The sequence below is a fragment of the Castor canadensis genome, chromosome 6 (genome assembly GCF_047511655.1).
Source record: "Castor canadensis chromosome 6, mCasCan1.hap1v2, whole genome shotgun sequence".
In the NCBI taxonomy this organism is placed as follows: Eukaryota; Metazoa; Chordata; class Mammalia; order Rodentia; family Castoridae; genus Castor; species Castor canadensis.
In genome coordinates this window covers 163,057,744-163,082,986 of record NC_133391.1, presented here as the reverse complement: position 1 = coordinate 163,082,986, position 25,243 = coordinate 163,057,744, and the positions used below count along the sequence as shown (strand labels likewise).

At 42.6% G+C, this 25,243-nt stretch overlaps 1 protein-coding gene across 8 annotated transcripts in view; it reads right to left on the bottom strand.

Annotated features, from left to right (window-relative positions):
* The window catches only part of Myo10 (myosin X), a 197,615-nt gene that overhangs the window by 30,938 nt on the left and 141,434 nt on the right, over positions 1-25,243 (bottom strand). For 3 of the 8 annotated variants that reach the window (XM_020179611.2, XM_074077705.1, XM_074077709.1), the window contains 3 exons: positions 6,593-6,717; positions 6,376-6,490; positions 1,181-1,287 (listed from right to left, as the gene is read on the bottom strand). In XM_020179611.2, coding sequence (XP_020035200.1) covers positions 1,181-1,287; positions 6,376-6,490; positions 6,593-6,717 — 347 coding nt within the window. Of the gene's footprint in view, positions 1-1,180; positions 1,288-6,375; positions 6,491-6,592; positions 6,718-8,424; positions 9,789-25,243 lie in introns of those variants that run through there. The other 5 variants (XM_074077703.1, XM_074077707.1, XM_074077704.1 and 2 more) reach the window with 4 other exon arrangements.

Below are 25,243 nucleotides of genomic sequence, written 5' to 3'. Positions count from 1 at the left end.
AGTAAGAACCCAGTCACTCTCTTGGCTAAATAAACATATAAACCACCCTAATGCCAACTTTGAATAGCCTGGCATAAGATGGGTAAACAGAAGGAAAGGAGATTTGACATAGTCTCCTACTCATCTGAAAACAACCAATAAGAAAATAAACTACTGCCACACAGGGCAGATCTGAATTTCAACAAATGGAATGCCTAGGGTTTCCTGTGGCCTGCTGTTACACAATGTAGACACAACTAAAATGCCCATGAAAGAAGTTGCCTAAGGTAGGTGCTGGTGGCTAACACCTGTAATCCTAACTACTCCAGAGGCAGAGATCAGGAGTATCAAGGTTGGAAGCCAGCCCAGGCAAACAGTTCACAAAACCGTATCTCAAAAATACCCAACACAAATAAGGGTCGGCAAAATGGTTCAAGTGGCAGAGCCCTTGCCTTCAAATGCTGGTACCACCACCAAAAAGAAAAGAAAAAAAAAAAAGTTGCCTCATCAACTAGATTATCATTATCAACTAGATAATCTACAGACAAAAGATACATGTTGAACATTCCTCATCCAAAATTCTGAAACCTGTAACTTTTTGAGTGCAACATGATGTTCAAAAAATTTCAGCTTCTTGGGACAACGTGGATAGGCCAGTGGTAGAGTGTAGGCTTGGCATGTACAGGATCTGGGTTCAAATCTCCAGGACTGCCAAAAAAAAAAAAGCAGGGCTGAGGGGTGGGGAGAGGGAGACACAGGGGACACGGATGGATGCAGAAAGGATGGACTCTGCAGCATTTTATTTTCAGATTAGGGATGTTCGAATAGGAAAATCCCATGCAAATATTCCAAATTAAAAAAAAAAAATCTCCAAAATCTGAAATATTTTTGGTTCTAAGAATTTTGAATAAGGCATACTGAGCCCCTAACACCAAAGGAAACGGTCAGACTGTTATACCTTTAGTACAGAATGCAAAGGAACTAGGCAAATAATTAAATATCTCAGTAGAACAATCATAACTGAGACAGCGAAGTTGACAAGTGCTTTTCTCTACTTCCTGCCCAGGTCAGGCTTACTGGGTTACAGGAGTGGTGATTTGGGAGGCCTGCTCTAGGATGCCCTCTACATCCATGACACAATGCAGACACAGTCTGCAAAGGGAAGGGGCTTCGTGCCTTCTTCCCTTGGCATGGTTCTTACCGTGCTAAGTAGCCCAAGATGTGGGCTTGGATCACCATGGCTGCCCTGTGAACTTCCTCCTCCCGCCGCTTCTCCAGTTTCTGCTCCAAGGATTCCCGAAGGAAGACCTTCCAGGGAGAGAGTTACATGTCAGGAGCAAATAACGTTGGTGATAGAAGGAATGCATTTCTGAGTCAGGGCTGTTTTGGGGGTAAAACTTGCTTCTTCTTATGTCTGTTGCAAACTCACATGATCACTTGTTCTACAACAGTGCTTGTTAGTTCACCTGTGATGGACTAACAAATTTGTAAACCCAATAAAGACATAAGAAAGAAGGAATAAAAGAATATACAAAATTCAATTCTTTGGCTATTACTGTACTCAATAGGAATACAATGACTGTCAAGTTGCTATCCAAGTTTCTAAAGGTTTATCTTATCCTGGGCTAGACATATTACTTCATGGACCAGCACCTGGTCCCACACTGAGTCTGAGTAACAGGAGATCCAAAGACAGAGGAAGAGGAAGGAAGGACAGGGAGACCAATCCAAGAAAGTCTAACGTTTAATTTGCTGTCATTGGAAACTCTCTCTCCATACCTGCTAAGCTATTATGGTCAGAACATCTTGGCTCCAAAGACTTAAACATGCATGAAAATACTGAGATTAAGAAGGTAATTCTGGGGGCTCAAGGTATAGCTCAGTGGTAGAGTGTGGGCTTAACAAAATGCCCTGGGTTTGATTCCCACCCCCCTCCAACACACACACACACACACACACACACACACGAGAAAAGAAAATAGAATGTAATCCTGAAAACTGAGTTTGAAGTGAGACTTGAACTGCCTTAGATCAGTGATCTCAAGTACACAGGAATGGGGACTACACAAACTGCAGCTACCTGTGGGCCAGATTTCAGAACAGGAATGTCAATCCCACGCTTGTCCTAAGGTGTGTCTGACATGGGCACCATGCAGCAGAATCACTAATTTTTTAAAAGATGAAAATATAAGGACCCTCTCAGAGTCAAAGTAGTTTTTAACGTTGCCATTTTAGATTTAACATATGCATAAGAAATTTTTTAATTATTCCCTAAAAGAACTAGTACCAAGTACTTTCCTGCTTTTTTCTTTAGGGTCAGTATGAAATGTCAGAGACATTCTGGTGTCTCTGTGATACTTATGCTCCCTTAAACTGTTCTGGCTTATTTCTGGCCTATCATGATGCATCCTGTTCTCCTGTTAGCACAGTTTTCCAGACTCTCTGCTCAGTCTCCTTCACAGCACTTGCATGAAAGAGCAAATTTACAGCCCTAGACCTGTGACTCACAGAACCAACACTGACGCCTGCTCTGGGTCTTGAGCATCTGTAAGACAAACAGAGACATTTCTCCTAGAGAAGTGCTTCATACCTCCTCTTCCTTTGTGGACATTAATAAGCTCTGTCCATGTGTGAAAGGATCATATATGTTTATATTTTTAGTGTAAGGGACAAAGCTACAAGTATCAAACTTGTTCCGTGTGGTAATGATTAAAGATGCTCAGAAACGGGCTGAGGATGTAGCTCAGTGGTAGAATGCTTGTCTACTGGTGTGAAGCCCTGGGTTCCATCCTAGAACTGGGAAAAAAACAAAAACAAAACTTATCCAAGCAGTTTTCACCAAGACTGAAAGAATATTTGAGACTTTTTTTTCCTTTTGCGGTATTATAAATCTTAACTCTAATGCTTCTCTGAAAAGTATTTAAAAGGAAAAGTCATACGATAATCTAGGGGACGGGCAGTGGTGGTGACATAAGAAAACAATGTGAGAATACAAGCGTTGGGAGAACCACTGGAACCCTTCAAAAACACACATCTCCACTGTTATCAGAGGTCTAACGAATGTCTTGGTTGGAATTGGAATCAGAGAAATACCTGTTTTTGTTTTACGCCCATTAAAAAGATAGCTCTTCTGCTCTGCCTACAAAATTATACTTCCGTATCTTTATCTGTAGTCTCCTCCACTAACTTGAAGGGCAAACAAATGGAGCAAAATACTTCTCTACAGATTTGACCTGCTTCCTTACGAACATCTACCCTGAACTACTTCAACAACAAGGGAAAGCGCTCAGTGATCCCTGTGTGGCATGAGAACTCAGCCAAGCTGGGTCGGCAGGGGAAGGGCAAAGCCCATGAAAGGGGCAGCTCTGACCACCCTGACTCAACATCCAACAGGAACCATTTGACCAGGAAGGCAACTTCTCTAAGGAAATGCCTCCGCATTCTCCAAGGAGAGTTTGGCAGGCTCCTCCCTTCTGTACTGCTTCACCAGGTCTTCAGATAAGGACTCTTCCTTATAAGAACTAAATTTGCTTTACACAAGCCAGGCAACTCAGACCCTGTGCTATGTTTTATTTGCTGGTTTCAACACTGGCCACTTTTTCCTCTATTGTGTAAGCATTTCTTCATCAGGAGACCCAGATGTTCATTAGAAGTTCAAAGCTTTAAATGCAAAGAACTACTGGTGGCAATACTCACGGAAATGCGAGCTAGTGAATAATTAAATCAAATGCTGACCAAGGTCAAAGCTATCTAGGGGACACAATTCAAATACATTCCTGTTTGCATTTCTTCCTAATGTTTCTGCTAATTGATAAGCTTCCACCCAACTTCTACTTCCAACTTCTCATCAATTAAAACTGAATTTCTCTTTAGGAGTTCCTCTTGAGTATTTTATGGATCAACTCAATCCATAGGGATCGTCTCTCCTGGAGAAGCAGTCTGGTTATTCCCTAAAGAGATTAGGCCCATGCCAAGACTAGTTTATCGGCTGTATGTGGACGTCTTACCTTCCAACTGTGCTAAGAAAAGCAATGCCCATGCCTCCATATCCCCTATGCTATCCCAGGCTTGAAGCTTTTCATGCTCTGATTGTCATAAGGTAAAACTGTAAATGAGTTTGAACTGATACTCAGAGCTCAGGAAAGAAACTGTTAATGGGGGTGAGTCCTAAGGATATTTATCTAAGACACTGAGATAGAAAAGTTTATAGAGAATATAATTTTTTTCTTGATAAAAAGAAATATTCAGAGCAAGGTGCACTGGCAAGACCTCTACTAGTGTTACTTCTTTTCTTCTTTTTTTCTTTCTTTTGGCAGTACTGAGGTTTGAACTCAGGGTCCTGAGCTTGACAGGCAGGCACTCTACCACTTGAGCCACACCTGCAGCCCTTTTGGCTCTAGTTATTTTTCAGTTAGGGCTTGAGTTTCTGCAGGGCCAGTGTCAGACTGTTATCCTCCGACCTACAGCCTTCCACGTAGCTGGGACTACAGGAGTGCCCAGCTCGTTTATTGAGATAGGGTCCTGCTAACTTTTTGCCTGTGCTGGCCTTGAACAAAGATCCTCCTGACTTCCCCAATATCTGGACCTGGTGCCCAGCTCTATGTCACTTTCTTTAAAAAGTTTCCCTTGAGTGACTGAAAGTACCACAGTTGTATCACCTCTGACAGTTTTTCAGCTCTCAACAGCTATTGACTCAGGCTTCTACCATATGTATTATGTAGAACGAACAGTTAATCCTCCATTCTCCGTTAGGTAAGTGTAAGGAAGTCACAGCAAGACAGTTTGAGATCGCATGTTAAGTGTCACAACATGGCTGAGAAGGAGGTGGCCTGGGATGACAGGAGGCTGAACCCAGTTTTCAGGTACAGTGAAGAAGGCTATAAAAGGATTCTTGCCAAAGTGCACATCTAAGCTCCTAGCTGAAAGGCAAGTTGGCTAAGAAAGGAGTGGACAGTAAGAGTCCAGGCAGAAAGACCTATCAACCCAAAAAGGGCACACCCTAAGGTGACCCTACAATGACTTATGTCTTTTTGACATAGCACCCTAAAGTCCTCAGACAGAGAGACTGCGGGCTTCTGGGATGTGATCAGAGGACCCAGCAAAGCCATGGCCCAACTCTGATCCTTTGATACTATGAGCTAATCAATGCATGTTGTTTAACAGCCAGGGATGGTGAATGCGATGCTGTGCCTGTAACTTGTACCCTCTGAAATGTTTACACCTGAAACCCCTCACCAGTTTTAAACGCTCCTCTAGGGCAGAGGTGGAGTGGGTACATCACGATTTTTCCTTGCTAAGCGGTCATGAATTGATGCATAAGTATTTGCCATTGATTCCACATTGGTCAAAGTGCAAGATGCATTTCTCTCTCTTTTTCCCTTCCTTTCATTTTACAAAACGAAGAAACTCCTTGGTTTAAAACAACACAGTAAGCCAGGTATGGCAGCATGCACCTATAGTCCCAGTTACTCAGGAGGCAAAGGCAGGAGGATCAATTTGCCCAGAGGTTTGAGATCAGCATAGGAAACATAGTGAGAACTCATTTCAAAGAAAAAACAAGACAAAACAAAAAGCATAGCAAGAGTGGAAACTTTAAAACACTTCTGCAACACATAAGGGCAAGAAGATCAGGCATGAGGGCCAGTTCTTTGGAAGAATTGTGTGTGTGACCTCAAAGGCCAGCCTTCCAGCTACCTACATTTCTGTGCCCAGAGTCAAATTTCTGTCTTTCCCATGTGATAAGGCACTGGAGGGAAGAACTACAGAGGAAAGCCAAGGGAGATTTTTGGCAATTCCCTGACACAGGAAGAAGCGGTCTATATGCAACTAATTAAATGCCTAGCTTCAGACATTCAGGCTGGACTGCCCTCTACTGGGCTCCTGTCTGGAGTAAGGGGTAAAGAACCTCTGCAACAGCAGTGTGTTCTAAATTAGATTTTGCTTTTCACTTTCTAGACTGAGTTTTTGGCAACCTACAAGATTTCATACTGACTGCTGGCCTCCCATGCAGCAGCTGCTATGGTCACAGGGTAACAACCAGCATTTGAATCACAGAAAGAAGCAACTGGGGTCTCATTTCTGAGATGTTAGGTCTTCCTAGGGCATCTAAACCCTGGGATACTCATCAGTCACTGTACTAACCACCTCAGTGTACACACACACACACACACGATCAGGAATGAGATGTTTCAATGTGTCCTCTAATGAAACATCATCCTTGAGGGGTCAATGACCTCATACAGAGTTTGGAAAATGAAAGACTGCAGTTGGTGTGGCAACACAAGTGTGCTTCCAATGTTAAAAACAATCTATTAGCAGTGTCTTAGAACACCATGCTTTGGCAGCACCTGCCACCTCTCCAGGGTTGGGTGGCACTCGTTCTTTCTGTGACAGTACCTTAGTCTTCCCCAGCTGCCACTCGCTGTTGGAGGCATCGTAGAGCTGCAGGAGCGCAGTGCACTTCCCTCGGATGTCCTCTGGCAAAGCCATGTTCCTCGTGAGCACTTTATACCTGCAACACAGAGGTGCAGGGGTCACATTCTGCTAGCTGCTAGGATTCCTTACGTTCTTCCATCCCCTAAAAAGAAAAAGGATCCATTCAGCTCGCTCTTGCCTTTTATAAAAATCCTGAAAGGGTCTTCGGACTGCATACCCTGCTTTGCGGATCCTCACTGTCTCCAGCATCCCTGAGTACCTCAGCTGGTTTAGCACAACTGCCTGGTCAAATTGGTCTGGCATCTAAAACATGCAGAAGGTGGGAAGTCAGACATGGCAGCATTAGACGTGACAGTGTAGTAAGGCCAGTATCACCACTGTTGTGAGCGCACACACTCACACACAAATTCTGAACCGACACAAAGATGCACTGAGAAAATGACCACGTGGAGGTCCATTACCTTGTTTCAAGAACCATCGCCCAGCCAACTCTGCCCCATCTGGGAGCCTGCGTACTCCCTACTCTTGAAAGATAACCAGTTTCTTAATGTAAATATCAATGTTCAAATACTTACGTCTCAGAAAGACCATAGATACACCACCAGTTTTAAATGCAGCTTTTTTCAAACGAATCTAAAGTATTGTCATACAAATATCACCTTTACATTTTAAGCTTCACTTTTTAAATTCATTTTTTGCTAAAGAATACAGTAGAGCCAGTGACAGACACACACACACACACACACACACACACACAAAGAGGAAGAGTGGGGAAGAAGGGAACAAAAATCCTAACCAGTGTATAAAAGCGACAAAAAAAAAAAAGCCAAATAATTTGCTCACTCTAATCAAATACCCTACTTATTGAGAGTTTCATACTTGCTGAGCCCAAGGGTGTACTGATTAAAGACAGGAAATCAAACCAAGATTGAGCTGCTAAAATCCGGTCTCCTATCTGCTCAGTTGCCACACAAACTGGCATTCCTGCCAGGACAATAGTTTATTGAAGTGAAGCAAAAGTGGGTCATTTCCCACTTCCAGGTTTTCGGATGGTGATTCATTTAATTAATCCAAGCACACATTCCTTTTAATTCACTTCTATTTTGTTATTCTACATAACCATGAATAAGAGGACTGAGAAATAGAGCCACAGAGTATACTTGTTCAAAAGTATAAAAAATGAGGCATGTCTTATTCTGTGATCCTTAAAAAACGCAGCCACAAACATGAAAATCAAGCTTAAAGCCACGTTATTTTGTACACTTTCAAAATGAGCAAAAAATAAAGTTCAAGAATGCTCTGCAAATCTCCTGACAGCTTGATAGAACAGCTACCCTCATTTCCAGCAGGCTGGTTTCTCTCAAAAATTTCTTATACAAACACCATGGTCAAGTTGTCTTTACTTAGCACTATTCTGACAGAGTGTAGCCAACAAATGAGGGCAAAGAGCCAAAGAACTGGGGCTGATTTTTAGTTTGAAGTGTTTAAACTCTGTTTAGAAAAGTATGAAAAGCATAAAACAACAAAAACAAAATTACCCTTGGCAAATGCTACACGGGTATTTCTGCTTTAAAAAATAAAGGGGGAGAACAAATAACTGTTTTGAAGGATATTTGGTTCTGATGGGTCTGTGATACTTATTTGGGAATATAATCTGACCAGTAACAATCTACAAAGAATAGTAGGGAGCAAATACAGAAACAGGCATCAAATAAAGTATCAGATAAATTCAACTTTGTCACATTGTCAATGTCAGAGAAATCTTCTAAATTTAATAGCTAATCAGTTGAGGCTCAAAGTCAGTCAGTGTCTCTCTCTTCCTCCCTCTGCCCTTCCCTCCCTCCAGCCTTCCCGTTCCTGATCTATATGCCGGATCTACCTCTTTTCCCCTTCCACTAGTCTCTAATGAACAGTTCACAGAACCTCCTAAACTGGCACTGGAATTACTAAAGAATCCTCCAAGCTATGACTCACATGGATCTCCCCTCCAGAGCCCAGGCACACACTCACCATCCTCCAGTCTCTCCCGGCGACATTCCACCTTCCGTTAGGCTCTCAGGCCAAACTTCATATGGAAAACAACTGCCACACTGACCTTTTCCCCACAGCTAACTAAAGACGCAGAACAATAATGAACACCATTCCTGTGCTTTAAAAAGTGCCCGGTCGCTATGACAACCCCTTGCACTCTGGGCTAATTAGTGTGGTGTGGCTGTAGGATTTGATACAGCTTGGCCAGCGAGGGAGCGGGGAGGGAAAGAGGGAGGGAGCCACTGGGAGCAGCCACAATTTCCAGACTCCCACTGCCATTGTACTTCTGCTCCCTTCCCAGTAATTTAACCAGGGGAAGGGGGATCTATAGGCCGATTGTTGCCCTGGGCAACCCACCCTGTGGTCACGGGGTGGGGGGTTGGGGGGTGTCGGCAACCCTGGCTTTCCATTGGTGGTTCTCTTTTTCGGTGGCAACTTCCTTTTCTGGTGAATTGAACTTTCAAAGATGTCACAGCTGGAGGCTGGATAAGGAGCAACTTAAAGGCATTTTGCTTTTTCAAAACTTCCCTAAAGCACTCTGGTCTTGATTGGCAACTGGTTTTCCAGAACTGGAGTTCACCCCAACAAAGACTGCCTGTGGGGTACGAACAACCATGTTCTGAAAGAACAAATAGCTTCGATTTTGGAAGGAACAGGTCTAACCCCAGATGATTACAGTCACAGGGATCTCAGCTTGATCCATCTAGTGAATAGTTACTAAACACCTACTGTGTGCAAGGCTTTGTGATTTGTGCATCCCAACAAGTTGGGAGCTGGACTTTGTGTCCAAAGACCTTGAAATTTAGGAGGTTGTCAAGTGTGCCAAACATCACCATTAAAATAGTCAGAAGTCTATCAAAGACACAAATTAGTAAGATCCTTGGGAACACGAGAGAGGAAAATATTGAAGAGATATGCGTAGTGCCTGGATTCATACCAGCGCTTGGGTTCTTGTAACGCTGGAGGGGAAGGCTGTAATGCACAGAAAAAGCATGAACAAAGCCTAGGACATAGAGAAAGTGATCTGTCATCAGGCTGGGAAACACGGGAAGAGGGACCTGGGCTGATAGTGGACATGGGGCTCAAGTTGAATGGTCACTGTGTTTAAGAGATCTGCTGGGTGTGACAAGGCTCTACCTCTGCTGTGTGAGGGCACTCTTGATGACAAGGACAACACTGGAAACAAGGTCATCACCTACTAGAGGGATGGCAGGATCTGCTTTGCTACCACACATCATGAAATATTAGTGGTCTTTAACAAGTAAAACCAAATGAAAGACCCACCAGTTGGCTCCAGGCCTTTCACAAGGTCTAATAAAAAGAAAGCTTCAGAAAAGCATGTTTAACAACCTCATGGTATGAAACCTGTTCTACTATGGATATGTGCATGAATACAAACGAGATAAAATCCCGGACAGACACATGCCAGGTTGTTACTGGGTAGGCCGCACTGCTGTGGATGGTGGGGGAGGAGATAGCACAAAAGAAGGGAAAAGTCAGACTGCACTAAAAGGAGGAAATCACTCCATAAATTTTATAAAACATTTCTATATGATTATATATTTTTAAAGACATTTCAAGTTAGGAGTACTTAGAAGGAGGAGAAAAAAAAAAATCAGAACCCAACCGAATTCTGGAGGTTCTTCATGGAAAAGGGTGAAAGAACAGAGAAGCAGGGAGACCAGGTGAGTGGCAGTGATAAATGGATAAAGCAAATGGGGTTTGCAGTCTATCAGTCACCCACTGGTGTCGGAGCAGGCTGGCTCCAGGACCCCTTGCAGATACCAAAAGCCTTGTATAAAATGGTGTAGTATGCACATAACCTGTACACAACCTTTCCTATACCTCCAACCATCTCTAGATTGTTTATAATACCTGCTACACTGTAAATGCTTGTCAATGGTTGTTATACTGAATTGTTCAGGGCATAAGGATAAGAAAAACTGCAACATATTCGGTATAGATGAGAACTGTATTAAATACTTTCACTCCACAGTTGAGGAACACAAGAATACAAAGAGCTAATTCACAGACTGGAATATTACTTGGCCATGAAAGGGAATGAAGTATTAGTACATCCTACATCATCATCAGGCTAAGCGAAAGAAGCCAGTCACAAAACACTACCTGATTCTATTCAGATGAAATGTCCAGAACAGGGATTTCTACAGCACAAAAAATAGAGTGGTAGTTGCTTAGGGCTGATGGAGGAGATGGGGACCCATAGAAGTATTAGATAGCTATGGAATCAGTGGTGCTCTTTGTGAAATGACGAATGTGTTCCAAAATTCACCGTTGTGACAGTTGCACATACCTCTGAATATTTAAAAAAAATTTTTTTAATAAGTCTATTATATGGCATGTGAATTCTATCTCTAAAAGTCTTAAAATTAAGAAAGTGTATCATGGTCAGGCATGGTAGTGAATGCCTATAATCCCAGGTGAGGCAAGAGGGCCATGAGTATGAGACAGTCTGGGCTACGTAGCGAGACCCTGTCTAAAATTTGAAAAAAAGAAAAAGAAGAAAGAAAAACGGCTGGGAATATAGCTCAGTGCTACAGTGCTTGCCTAACACATGCCAGATCCTGGGTTCAATCCCCAGCATCACACGAAAAAAAAATAAGTGCATCAAAGGCCAGGCTGAGGTGCTGAAATGAGGAAGGGATGGATGCAGGAGCAGGCTTGCCACCTGGAGACAGTGGAGACAGGATGAAATAGAATTGGCTTTAATTAGCGATTGGAGTAATTTAATCAGAACAAAAAATAGAATACCTTTTTTCCCCTAAAATCTGAAATAACAAGAATGCAGAATACCCAGATAGAAACAAATGATTGATACTACAGCAAGCTAAACTTGTCATGGAAAATCCATTGTGGGCAAGGCTTACGTCCCACAGCTTAAAATTTGAATAAAAGACAACAGAGATGCTGACAGCCAGGGACAGATAGATCAGAGAATGTGCTTTACAGTGAAAAGAACAGAAATACTTGCATTGATGCACTGTGAATCAGATTGCCCTGAAGGTACCTGACCTTCCTAACTCTATGAATACTGCTTTCATGGCACTAAGAAGAGTGACACCTGCTCACGTTAAACTGAAAAAAGCAGAGTGAATATACTATCTGTGGATCTTGCTTCTTATGGCTATCAACATATGTGAATCCCACAAAAAAACTAACCCAGGATCTCTGAGCAGACCATGAGAAAGATGGGGGTGAGAATCAGCCTGCCACTCAGAGCCTGCTACTTAGTCCCCTAGCCAGGAACTAATGGGGAAGGACTCTGCTCTCGACTGAGCCCGACAGTGCAAGAAACCCATCCAGGTGAGATGGGGGTGCAGCCCCCAACCCTATGGCTAAGGGGAAACCTAGCCGCACACCCTGGAGTCTACCACAGAGGTCAGTAAGTAATGCTGTTCACTGCACTGGGCGAAGGACATCCTGAATAAGGAGATCAGGCTGGCACATGGATTCTAACTTCATTCTGCTGTCATCCACTGTTTGAATCACCAGTAATCATAACTCAGATAAACCACATTGTCACAGAGCTCAGCGCTGTCTCATCTGTTGGAACACAGGACCACATACCATGGACTTCCAGGATATTTAAAATCTACTGTGAAGGGAAAAATGATTCTCTCTAGATGAAATGAAAATGTTTAATCTGAGTATAAGTTTACAATCTGACAACTATAAGCTCACTGTAATTAATTTATGCTCCACCTTTTGCTAAAGAGGAAGTAAGATAGGATAAAATAAAATATGATTAAAAGAGAAAAGAAGGAATAGAAAATGCATTGCCTCCTTTTCCTTGGTTGCTCAAAGTTAAATTTCTTTTCTAAGTTAAAATTTAATTCTCAACAATAACCTGCCTATAACTAGGTTATTCATTCATTTGTTCATTCATTCATGGTACTGAGGACTGGACGCAGAGCCTCGCACATGCTAGACGAGCACTTTACCATTTGAGCCACTACCCCAGCCCTTTTGGTTGTATTTTGCTTCTAAGGCAGGATCTGACTAATTTTGTCTGGACTGGCCTTGAACTTGTGATCCTCTTGCCTCTGCCTACCCAGGATAGCTGGGATTACAGGTCTGTGCACCACAACTGGCTAGGTTAAAATAAATCTGCCTTAATCTTTCAATGACTTTTCATAGATGTTAATCACAGATGTCTAATTCTTTTAGGAAGCATTAATAAAATCTAAATAACCATAAAATGTTTTAAAACACTAACTTTTTAAAAAGAAGAATTCTATTATTCTGTCCTTAAAGATCTGCTATCCATTATTCAAGTTTTGAGACCGAGGGCATTTCAAGCCTTTTAAATTCAATTTCAATTCTTCAATTTCCAATTCTTTCTTAGTAGCCTGTGAACTCCGGCCTGTCCTTGCTTATGTGCGGTACCGACGGATGGCATCCTTCAATCCTTGTCTGTTCAGGACATACAATGTTCCAGTAAGAACTGCAGTGGGGTGGCTGAGGTGAGTAACATTACTCTAGACTTGAGCCATGGAAATGACTTGCTCAAAGTGGTTTAACATTTGTGTAAATGCAACAATTTAAAAGACCGGGATGTAGCTCAGTGGTAAAAGCACATGCTCAGACCTGGGTTCAATCTACAGCACCAAACAAACAAACAAACAAACAAACAAAAATCAAACAGTCAGGAAAGTAAATCTCAAAGAACCGTGAATTCTTTAAAACTAGCATAGTGTGTGAGTCAAACTTGTACATGTTGAACCTATTTTCCTACTGATGTGCTATAAAATGGGATCTGTTTCCCCAGGATGCAGCTCTCAAAGGGATGAAGAACTTCTTAGGGAAAAGAAGGTGGACCCTGGCAGAGATGTGCTCTTGTACTGCAGTGTTCCAGCAGCAATTGGCCCTCCAGAAACATGGGCATTCTTGGAGACTTCAGCACAAAGTGGGCTCTTTAAAACCACAATTTTGGCTAGGCATATGAACAGATGCCTGTAATCCAGCTACTCAGGAGATCGAGGCAAAAGGATCACTTGAGCCCCAGAGTTTAGGTACAGCCCGGGTAACACACTAGGAGCTCATCTCTAAAACAACAAACAAACAAACAAACAAAAAACACCCACACACTTCTGATGGCAACAGCAACACAGGTAAGAATCTGGTTTATTACATAATGTATTCATACAAATATCAGTCAAGAGAAATAACCACTAAACCAAGAAAACCTTTAGAAAAATCAGAACAGCAAACCTCACTCTATTTGTTACCATGAACAGAAGTAATGAAGGCTGAACAACATCTTTACTTTGCACCTCAACTTCAGACAGCCAACAAAGGGCCCAAACTCTCTGGTCCACTGTGGCTTAACTCCCTTGGCTCTTCCCTCCCCCTTGGGCATCTGTTAAGGTAAGGGCAGGCATCCAAGCCCAGACAGTACACGACAGTGACAGAGGGGGTACTTGTCAACCTGTATCCCATGAAATGCACTCGCATGTGACAACGTACTTAAATAATGACCATTTCTGCCTAAGAACAATTCCAAATACAGCTTGACAGATTGTCAGAGGTACTTCTAACAGGTTTTAATTTATTTCTCAAATCAATCCTTTCCTCCTTTTTTTCTGGAGATAATTCAATTGAAGTCTAAAAATTAGATATGATCACCAAGTCTTAGAGATTATGTAAAAGTAAACATTACTTATTTTAAGCTTTGTATAGACTAAGTCACCAAAAAAAAAATGCACGAGATGGAGCAGAGAAAGCCAGTTCCACCTTGACCTGACAAAAGCAGGCTCTTGGGATCCAACCTGCTTAGCAGACAAGATGGCAGCCAGTCCTGGAACCCCTGATCTAGAAGACCCCCGAGAGCACAAACACCTACAAGAGCCAAGGATCCTAGCACACAACTGACAGTTGTCTCACTGTAGGAGGGTGAATATACTACAAATACTCTGCACACAGGTATGAAAATGGAAAAATGAGACCATTGTTCCAGCAATGGGGACAGGAAGGGGAGAGGACAATGGTGAAGGGGGTGAATTCAAGTATGATATATTTGATAGAGTGTAAGAACTTTTGTGAATGCCACAATGTACTCCCAGCACAACAATACAAATAGATATTTAAAAGGCATTTTTTTTTTTTTTAAAGTGGGACTGGGGTTTGAACTCAGGCTTTGTGCTTGCAAAGCAGGCTGTTCTACCACTTGAGCCACAACTCCAGTCTATTTTGCTCTGGAGATGGGGGTCTCGTGAACTATTTGCCCAGTCTGGGCTTGAACCACAATCTTCCTGATCTCAGCCTCCCAAGTAGCTAGGGTTATAGCATGAGCCTCCAGCACCTGGCTTTAATAAAGCATTTTTAAACTTTATGTCTTCAAAGATTTAACCGCTGTGTTAGCAAACTGCTTTTCAAATGAGCGGCATAACATTCTAAAATGAAAGAGTTCTACTTTCCATCATTTAAAAATAAGTCCTGACTATCTTTCTATGAAACATTCTAAACTTTTTGTACATCTGTATGGGGTCTGCAACTGAGACCCATGACATAGTCACATTACGGAGACTGGTTCCCAGAATGTTAAGAAATACTAGTGCTAATTATTTAGCAAAAAGCACCATCACACGATTCTCTATTGAGATAAGTAAACACCACGGGGCAGGGAGAGAGAATATTTGTATTTCACTACCATCAAGGGGGACAGGTCTACTCTACCCAACTTCACACGCAAACAAGCCCTTACCTTTTATACTCCTTCAAATTTAAGAAGTGGGGCTAGGGACATGGCTTAAGTGATAGAGCACCTGCCTAGCAAGGGTGAGGCCCTGTGTTCAAATCACAGAAAGAAAGAAAAAAAAAATTTAAGAAGTGAAGGATTCCATAAAAATTCACCACTGCTCAATCATGCTACATTAATAAATGTCATTCCCAGTCCTACTCTTTGAGAAGCCGTAGCCAGGAACTCCCATCCCAGCCTTACACTGATGTTACCTAATTTGAGTTGGGGTCCCCACACATTCCCAGTTTCCATGCAAAATCACAGGTACTTGAGATCCACACATGAAAAGCATTTCAAGGCATTTCACAAGGAGTCTCACAAGGTGAAAGTATTTATTTTAGTAATACAAGATAAAGTAGGGAAAAGCAGGGGACAAAGGGAGAAACCTTTCCTGCTCCCCACACAAGAAACGGGAGTAAAGACTCAAAATGCTGGTTTAGACTTTATTCTTTTTGAGTTGCAAGAATACATGTGGTCACTTGTCTACCAACCCCTAATCATTAGACAATGGATGGGTGCCCAAGGTGGGTGCTATAACAGGCCTACCCCAAACATAGGGACAATAGGTGGGTTTTAGGACTTCCTATTCATTTTTTCTGTCTCTCTACCCACTAAAGGAGCCCTGCAGCTTCTTAATATCTCAAAGGGGAAGAGAAGTAGTCAGCCCCTCTAGGGCTCCCTGTTCCTGTAACTTAACATCTAAAAGCACGTTAGAGGAGCTAGCTGCTCTTGCTTTTTGGTTTTTACCTCCTCCTTTCAGTATCTGAGTCTGGCCCTTTTAAGATATATTAAAAATAATGTAATTTCCCTAATTCCTCGCCTACTATGCCTCCCTAGTTCACAAAGGGGTCCCTGCAAAGTAACTTCTATCTTGATTTGCTTTCTTAGCTACATCAAAAACTCAACAGCAGTGAATGAATAAATATTACTATACAAGAAGTTTATCATGCTTTGAACAGGGTTCAAAAGCATAGTTACTAAAGCAGCAATATAATTTTCCTGACCTTGAACACGTAGTACACAAAAGCCAATTAAGCAAGAGACAAAGGTCCTTTGTACTTACATCAGTCCAAGGCTGTTACATATTATACACAGCTGTTGCCACTTGCTAATTTTCACATTTTTTTGAGAAAAGAGGCAGAAAGAATTGTCCCTACAGAAAAGGCAACCTCCTCCTCCCCAGGTGAGAAGGGGACAGCTGCAAGGGCTCCATGACTTGCAAATGTGGAGCTGTGAGTCAGCCCTGGAGGCCAGATTACAGAGTGGGAAAATTTCTCACTCACCAAGGACAACCTGCAAACTACACTCCTCCAGGACCTCAAGACAGTCAGCATCTGAGCCAGGGGACTGGGGACCCTTCACTGTTAAGCTGGGAGTTGCCCCAGTACCCAGACCCACACAAACCTCAACTGCTTAATGGGAATCTGTGAACATAAATAAGACACAGACACACACACACACACACACACACACACACACACACACACACTCTGTCCCATCATGCTCTGTTCATAAACTTCCAGCAGACACTAAATTAAGACAAAAGCTTCAACTTCACACTCAAGGACCCTAAAATAGGGTTCAACCTACCTTTCCGCTAAATACACAAACCCTACATTTTGGTCCAATTATGGATAGATAATTTTAGGTGTTTCTTGGCTAAAACAGCTCACTTCCCATCTTCACTTTACTTCAACTGAAGTTGGCCTCCTACAAGTGTTCACTTTCTCCCTCCTTCCTTTCCTCCCTCTTTTTATGCAGAACTGAGGTTTGAACTTGGCCCTCACCTTTGCTAGGCAGGCCTCTAGGACCTGAGCCAAGGCCCCAGCCCCTAACTCTTAACTGTTGAGCCATCCATGTGAATTCCTTACTAGAGTCTGTATTGTTTCAGGGGAGGGGCTGAATTGCCTGAATAAAACTGTGACTCTGTTTGTAGACGATTTTAATGTATTTGTTCAACTAACATTAGCAGGCATTGCCTCTATTACAGATTTGCTTCTTTTTCTTTCTTTTTTGGCACTACTTGGGTTTGAATTCTGAGCCTCACACTTGTTAGACAGGTACTCTACCACTTGAGCCATGCCCCCAGCCCTTTTTTGCTTTAGTTATTTTTCAGATAAGGTCTCACTTTGTTTGCCCTGGGCCAGCCTCAGACAAGACCCTCCTTCTACAGTCTCCAAAGTACTGTATTATAGGCTCCACACCACTATGTCCAATTTATTTGTTGAGATGGATCTCATTAATTTTTTGCCTTGCTGGCTTTGAACCTTGATCCTCCTGATCTCTGCCTCCCAAATAGCTGGGATTACAGGTGTGAGCCACCCTGCCTGGCCCACTTTGCTTTTTTAAAAGTGTGCCAGTCTATACAACTGTAACTAATCGATTTTTCCCATAAATGAGCAAAGGCAATTCAATAGAGAAAGGATACATTTTTACATAAATGGAGCTGCAAAAAACAAATGTAGGTACATACATTATAACTTTCATAAAATCTAACTCCAAATGGATCATAGACCTAATACAAAGCACAAAACTATAAAACTCCAGAAGAAAGCAAGATCATCTAGGTGACCATGGGTTTAATAATGCCTTACAAATAATTCCAAAAATACATGGAACATCAAAGGAAAAACTGGCGAGCTGAATTCAATAGAAATTAATATTTTTTCCTCTAAGCCACTCTTGAGATAATGAAAAGACAAGTAGACTGGCAAATAAGTTGAAAAATACATATCTGAAAAAAGACTATCAAAAATATACAAAGAACACTTAACACTCAACAGTAGCACAACAGATACATGCAGAGATTTTATTAACTTGTGTAGTAGCACAAAGCTTCTGCTTTACAGATCAGGATTCAAACCAAGGCAGAGTGACTTGTAAGCCTACACTATGCACCACTACTGTTCCTGCAAGGTGCAAATTCAGGAGTGGGGAGAGCAGTTTTGCAGCTAGGAAGTATTCACCATTTCCAGTGGAGTTTATTTCCTGCTACATGTTTCCTGGATATTCCTGAATGAAATTCATCACAATAGCTATCCTGGTAGAAGACCAAAATAGAAATCAATTTCTGAGGATTAAACCAAATAAGAATACATTTAGGTAGCGTGGGAGTTGGCAAAAGATAGCCTGAGAGCCATATCCTGTTTGCCACCTGTTTTTGTCAATAAAGTTTTATTGGAGCACAGCCATGCATTGTGTATAGGCTATATATATTATTAAAATTCATTTTTATGAAACTGGTTTCTTTTATACTTTTAAATACAGCTACTGGGAAAAAACCTGATTATTGATGTGGTTCATATCATCTCTTCCCCATAAAGACTTGAAGAGTAAAAGAATAAGGCTTAACCCTATAATTCTAGTTGCACTTGTCTAATATCTGGGGCCTGATTTCTATAATGAATGCCTATGTTAATTTAATACAGGCTTACATACTAAAACATGCAACTTCACATCTACAACATTCATTATTCAAAGATGAAAATGCTCAGAAAAAAGTGAGAAGTAGAAGAGAACTCTGAGGTCTGATGAGTTCTCTGAACAAATACACTAGATATGAAGAATTTCCATTAGCTTCAAATAAACTGTGTGAAACTTTTTAAGATACACATTGATTTTCAAAGAATATATATTAATTTTGGTTTTTTTTCTAGGAAATTTCTGTTTAGTTTTCAAAGATATTCCAAAAGATTCCCAAACAGTAAGTTTTTGATTCTCCCTCCTTCCCCCACTGGGGATGGAACTGGGGCCTTGCACTCTTGAGCCACACCCCCAGCAAATCACTGAATTCAACATCTTCAGGCCTCTGGTAGTGACGCAGGAGCCTCTGGGCAAATGTGTGATAAGGCTAAACCAAGCAAGCCAAAATGGGGGCATACACTCTTTGAGCCTTTTCCTTCCAAACTAGCAAGCAAATGCTCAGAAAGGCCATGCCTCGCTGCTCTCCAGTGCTGAAGAAGCCTTTTGTATTTCATTGTGTCCATGGGACATTCACTCATTAAATCCTAGCTACCATTGTGCCCTGTCACATCTTTGTTTCCAAACCCCACAAATGATCTGCAAAATCACATGTCCTCACAATGGCTTCCTTGAGGTAGAATAATGCAAAACTGCCCTCCTCCATGGCTTCTTTCCTCCATTCTCATTCCTTTCCTGCTTCCTGCCTGTAACAGCCTGCACCAGCTGGGGAGCTCCCTGTTCTCCTGTCTCCACACTGGAAGCAGGCCCCTGACACCATCATGTCATTTTTACTGTATTTTTTAAACACAGTATCCATACTGAATTGGCAAGAAAAAGCTGGAGACTGCTGTTCTAGAAGATGCTAGCAACGCCTGTAGGTATTTCTTCATATCCGTGTGCATCCTTATTACATTATCCCATAGCTCTGTGTCAAGTACCAGACTTCTTCTGGTTATCCAGCATCAAGTCATGCTCAACAGATGAGGAAAGTATATTTATTTAACACTTTCCTTAAAACTGTCACCAGAGTAAACTGTATATTCACAAAATCTGTTATCATATGGCTGTTATATGTTCTCTAGTGTGTTCACAAGATAAGATCCAAACATTTCTGTGGTCTGACTCTCCACCTTGCCACCTCTATTCCTTACCACACTTTCATCTCTAGGGGCCTTTCAGCCACCCCTTGTTAAAGCATGCCTACTGTGTCCAGGGTGGTTGTCCTGGGGATGAGATCATTCCACATCAACCATGCCACTCCTTCACATTTGCCAGATATTCACTTTCCCAGGAAAGTCCTGCCACAGGACCAAGGAGATGTGAGGCAAACCTATGGATGGGTTCCGGTTAGGACTTTCCTTCATTATAGAAGAAGGGTTCCTGAGGAATCTCTGTTGGCCTAGCCCCAGGACTGTTCACTCAGTCTTTATTTGCTTTATTTAGAATTGGACCCCAATGGTATAACAAGTGCTCAAAAAAACAAAAAACAAAAACAAAAAAAAACCAAAAAACTTCCTTCAGCTGGGAATAGTACAGGTCTGTAATCCCAGCATCAAGAGACTTGAGGCAGGTGAATAGCAAGTTTGCAGCCTACCTGGGCTATACAGTGAAAACCTGTCCCCAGAAACAAACAAACAAACAAACAAAAAAAGTCAGGAAAAGCGATAGTTATAGCTTTGGCAGCCATTTTGCAAACTTGAGAAAGGATCAAAAGAATTACAGATGCATTGATGCAAAGCCCTGACATTGTGGAGCCTTTTAAACAAATGTTTCTTATTACATGTTGCATGTATTCATTGAACAGATCACTGTTGACTGTTATTCTTATTTCTGAAGAGCTGCAGTCTGCTTAGAGGTAGACTGAAGGTGGCAAGTGTGCACGACATACCTGCACAGTCTGTTGGTAGACAGAAGGGGCCCTGCGGAGGAAGGGAATGACTACCCCCAGGAAAGAGGGGACTCCCCTGGGAGAGGGACTTTGCCCTGTAACATCGAGATCCAAGATGATTTGGCAAGGTTGGTGTAACTAAAATTATAGTGATTAACAATGTGAAGCTTGAAAATATCCTGCAGGCAAGGAGCAGAGGTTAGCAGTGGCAATAGGAGTAGGTATACAATGCAAAGCCAATATGGACTTCACAGGGCAGAGGTCAAGTTCAAATGCAGGTCAGAAAAGTCAGAATTAGACTGAATACAGGGACCTGGTTCCCTGGCCACTGTGAAAATCACCAAGTGTCATCTGAAGCAGCCAAATTCTCAGGCAACCGGGGCAAGGGAGTGTTAGGAACACAGTATTCAAGTATAGTGAGGATATGACAGAGGAAGGAAGACTGGGAGGACCAGTACACCATGGGGGAAGGGAGCTCTGGGGAATTACAAGCTGAGGCCACTGTGGAAAAGTGTCTGGGGAGTCAGTGAGGGGTGAGGAGGCAACATCTGAAGCTGCCACGAGTATGGGTGAGAACTGATCAGAGCACATGTGTTGCTTTGGTCAGCCCTGTGCAATCTGAGGTGGAGAGGGGAGGCTGACATGAGCCGAACAAGGCTGACAGCATAGACAAAGGAGAGGTCAGTGAGTCACAAGACTTTACAGAGATCACAAGATCACCACCTCCTCCCTACCTGACCTTTGAGGCTATCATCTGCCTGTGTCCTCTTGGTGAGCCTTCAGAGGTGGACAGTTAGGATGTGTTAGATGTGTCCTATGCTGCAATTAGTAAAAATATTTTAAGACTGACCAATAAGCTAAGGAAATAATGAAATTATAAAGAGGTCTCATGAGGACACTAAGTAAGGGATGGAGCAGTCTGTGAGACCGACAGGAACAAATTTTCTCATTTTTCTCTCTTGTTCTGAATGAATGAGCGAGTATGCTAGAGGGGCAGATTTTAAACCCTGAGCAGGTCTTATAAATGGAAGTTCAGAAGGTAGTAATTTAAGATATTAAAAAATGGATCTTAGTCGAGTGCCAGTGGCTCACACCTGTAATCCTAGCTACTTTGGAGGCTAGGATTGGGAGGATCAAGGTCTGAGGCCAGCCCAGGCAAATATTTCTCAAGACCCCCCATCTCCAAAATAACCACAGCAAAATGGACTGGAGGTGTGGCTTGAGTGGTAGAGCTGTCTGCTTTGCAAATGTGAAGCCCTGAGTTCAAACTTCGGTTCCCCCCAACCCCCCAAAATTTCTGAGCATAAATTAAAATGTATTGCAGAGCTGGGGTGTAGCTCAGTGGTAGACTGTGTGTATAGCATGCAAAGCCCAGGTTTCCATCCCCAGCGCCAAAAACCAAAAAACAAAGTGCTAAAGGAGACTCTTAGAAATACCCAGAGAAAAAAGGAGGGTGGGAGAGAGGGAAGGAATGAGCAAAGATTCATTCCAAATGAGAGCAAAAGCCCTGGTAAAACAGAAGCTTCAACCCTTGCATAGGTCCCATAGGGAGATCCCCAGGGGACAGCCCTGGGCACAATCTGTGGCTATTCTATCTAATGAACCCAATGAAAGCTTTTCATCTTGTGAAACCAAACCTCCATTTCACCCTTTTCATTATTGTTCTATTCCTTCTTCTCCGTCCACCACACTGAGCAGGTCATCGTCCTCCGTATTCAGACTCGCTCTGAAAAATCATGCTGAGAAATACAAATTAGGAGGGCAGCTGTCTCTCTTTGTGGAGGTTGGCAAGGGGGCCCACACCACTCATTAAGATGCTGAAATAGCTGTGGAACTCACTGTGCCATTTATCAAGCCCCAAGGTTATGACCATGTAATCAGGACGCTGAGCCAGAAAGAGACAGGAGTAAAATAAGAGGCCTGAGAATCTGCAGGCAAACGTTCATCAACATCCAAAAGCCATATGAATACTGTCAAACAGATTTGGAACACTTGGCCAGTGTGCATATTTTCATAATGCTACATAAATAGTATTGAAAGACAGCCCACCATGCTACGGTAAATAAGGAGAATAGATGTGAGTGGTTCCTTGCATCCAGGTATTTGAATTTTAAGGACAGATAAAATTTCGAATCATCTGGAAGACAGGGACCATATTTAGTTTTAAGAAGAAATTTTAGAGTTAGTGTACAGAGGAAAACAATGACTGTCACAGGCAAAAAGAAAAAGAAGCTTAAAAATAACAAGACTGAGGAGTCTAAATTGTCTTAAAGAAGGAAAAAAATAGCAACACAGAAAAACTAGAGCCAAATCCCATCCTCCCACACACACCCAGTCACCAAATGCAGGGGTTAAGGATGAGAAAGCATTAAGATTCTCATTAGAGTGGCAAAGGTGGAGACATCACCCTGCCCGCCCCCCGCCCCATTTATACAGGAAGAAACTGAGATGAAGTGGCATTATTTGCATAAAAACATATAGCTAAGAAAAAAATCTTCCAATAATGGATATAGCTAATTTATAAATGTTTGTGAACCCATACTAAGATACCAGAAGGTAAAAAAACAAACACCAACGGCTCATGCAATACATGAGCTAAGTAGCAAATCTTTGGCAAGCCCTTAGTGAATTCTACCATCCAGAGGAAGACAGGCTTGGCAGGAGAGGGCCATGATGAGCTGTGTCCTGAGTCCTTTCTCCTGTTTTCATGTAGTAAAAGTGGTTGTCTGTGAGTCACAATGAGAGATTAGCAAGCTTGCAATCACAGCCAATATATTAAGTATAAATTAGAAACACCGCAAAATATTACACTGAGCAGCTAGGAGTTGCTAGGGAATAAGAGGTCAGGCGACACAAAGGCCAGGTTATTCCCATCCCTGGGGCCTCCCCAGGACTCAATTCACACTGGACTCTCAGCATAGTGGGCACTGGGCCTGGGGAGAGGTCAGCATCCCAGAATCTACACCAGCCAGCCAGTCTAGGCGTCTGAGCTGTGCTTAAACCTGGAAGCTCCCTTCCCACGGCCAGATCCCAACTTAAGGAAAGCATCCAATGTATGAGGCGCCATACTGGGCTTATTATGAAAGGAAGAGTTTTAAATTGAAGGCTCCCATTGACTAAGCAAAATGTTCAAAAATAAAGAGCTGGGAACTTCACAAGGTACAGCCCTTGCCTAACATTCTCAGGGCCCCTATCACCGTAAGATAAATAAATAAAGGCAATTAAAAAATATATACTCCTCAACCCAAGACACATGACCTTCCTTCCCCTCATCTGTCATCTAGAAGACATCTTTCACCCACTTCCATTAGTGGTCCAATTTATGTTAACAGTGACCGCATCTCCACCTTGGATTTAAAGATGGTTGTGAAATTCTGTAATAGCTTGTCTAGAATTTGTCCTTCCAAGTGTCCACTCCCAAATGAATATATGTTCTTCATGAATTCTACTTGGGGATGTGCTGCGACTTCAGCAAATGGGTGAATGTGTTCAAATTACAAATCATAAGAAAAAAAATGAACCCCTCTCTTGCTGGGTTGCCACACAATTAGCATCAGAGTTCTCTGCCAAGATGTCCTGCCTGTACGCCTTCCTTCCACAGTAAATGACATTGTGTCTAAGTCTGAGAGAGGAGCTTTACAAACATGCTCGTGGGTTACCTTTGCAACTTACCCTAAAATGGGTGAATTCTGTCCTCTCATCATCCATGACCCACAGCTGGTAAAAGCCAGGCAGTATTCACCTGTAAAACTTAGCTCTGTGCACCAACAATACTAGGTTCCCGATATGGCATCATTAGTCCCTTTACTCCAGAAATGTTTAAAGAATAACCTGCTGTATCACCCTTTAAACCATGCATTGTCTAAAGGACAGATTGCTTTATTCACTGGGCAAAAGGCCACAAAATCAACTTGTTCTTTGAGAAGTAGGAAGGTCTCTGCCCATCAGCCCTGGAAGATGTAGAAAAACCATGTTGGGTTAATATATTGCTTCAGTCATCGGCTGGCAGGGCTGAGCACAGGATAGAGCTGAAATTCTGTGATCCACGTAACAAAGCCATAAGACTTGGCCACAGGGGTGAAGTGAAGACTGCTCATGTGCTACTGGCACATGTCATATGCTGAGGAACACACTGAAACACCCTCTAGAGTCTGTCCCACCTTTTCCCTCCTGTGATAAACCACCATCTGAGGCCAGTCAGCGACAAACAAATGGAAGCAGAAGGACCTCAGACATGCAACCAGCCCCCTCAACAGAGTCACAGGCACCTAAGTGTCCATGCGTCCATCCCCACAGACCAGCGCCCCCTGGAGGCCACGCATTCTTGGACAACCGGCAGTCCCTACAGTACCAACCTGTGTTGCAAGGATGCAGCTAGAAATCTACTAAACAACCAGGACAGAGAACAAAAAAAGCCTGTGCACCCAGGCCAGCTGCTAAAGGCTTCTGATTATTCCCCCACCGCCTTCTCACTCATTTAAATGCTTCCCAGCAACATGCTGTAACAAGAAGTGTGGATATGCCACAGCAAGGTGAGTAGTGGAGAACAAGCGGCAATTGTGCTGTACTTAATTTTTTTAATTGAGCGTGAGAAGGCACAGGCTTTCACCCTGTGCACATTGGCAGAACCCTGAGTCTGTGTCGAGCAGGAAATGCTGCCAGCCTGCCCCAGGGAGGAGGGGCAACTG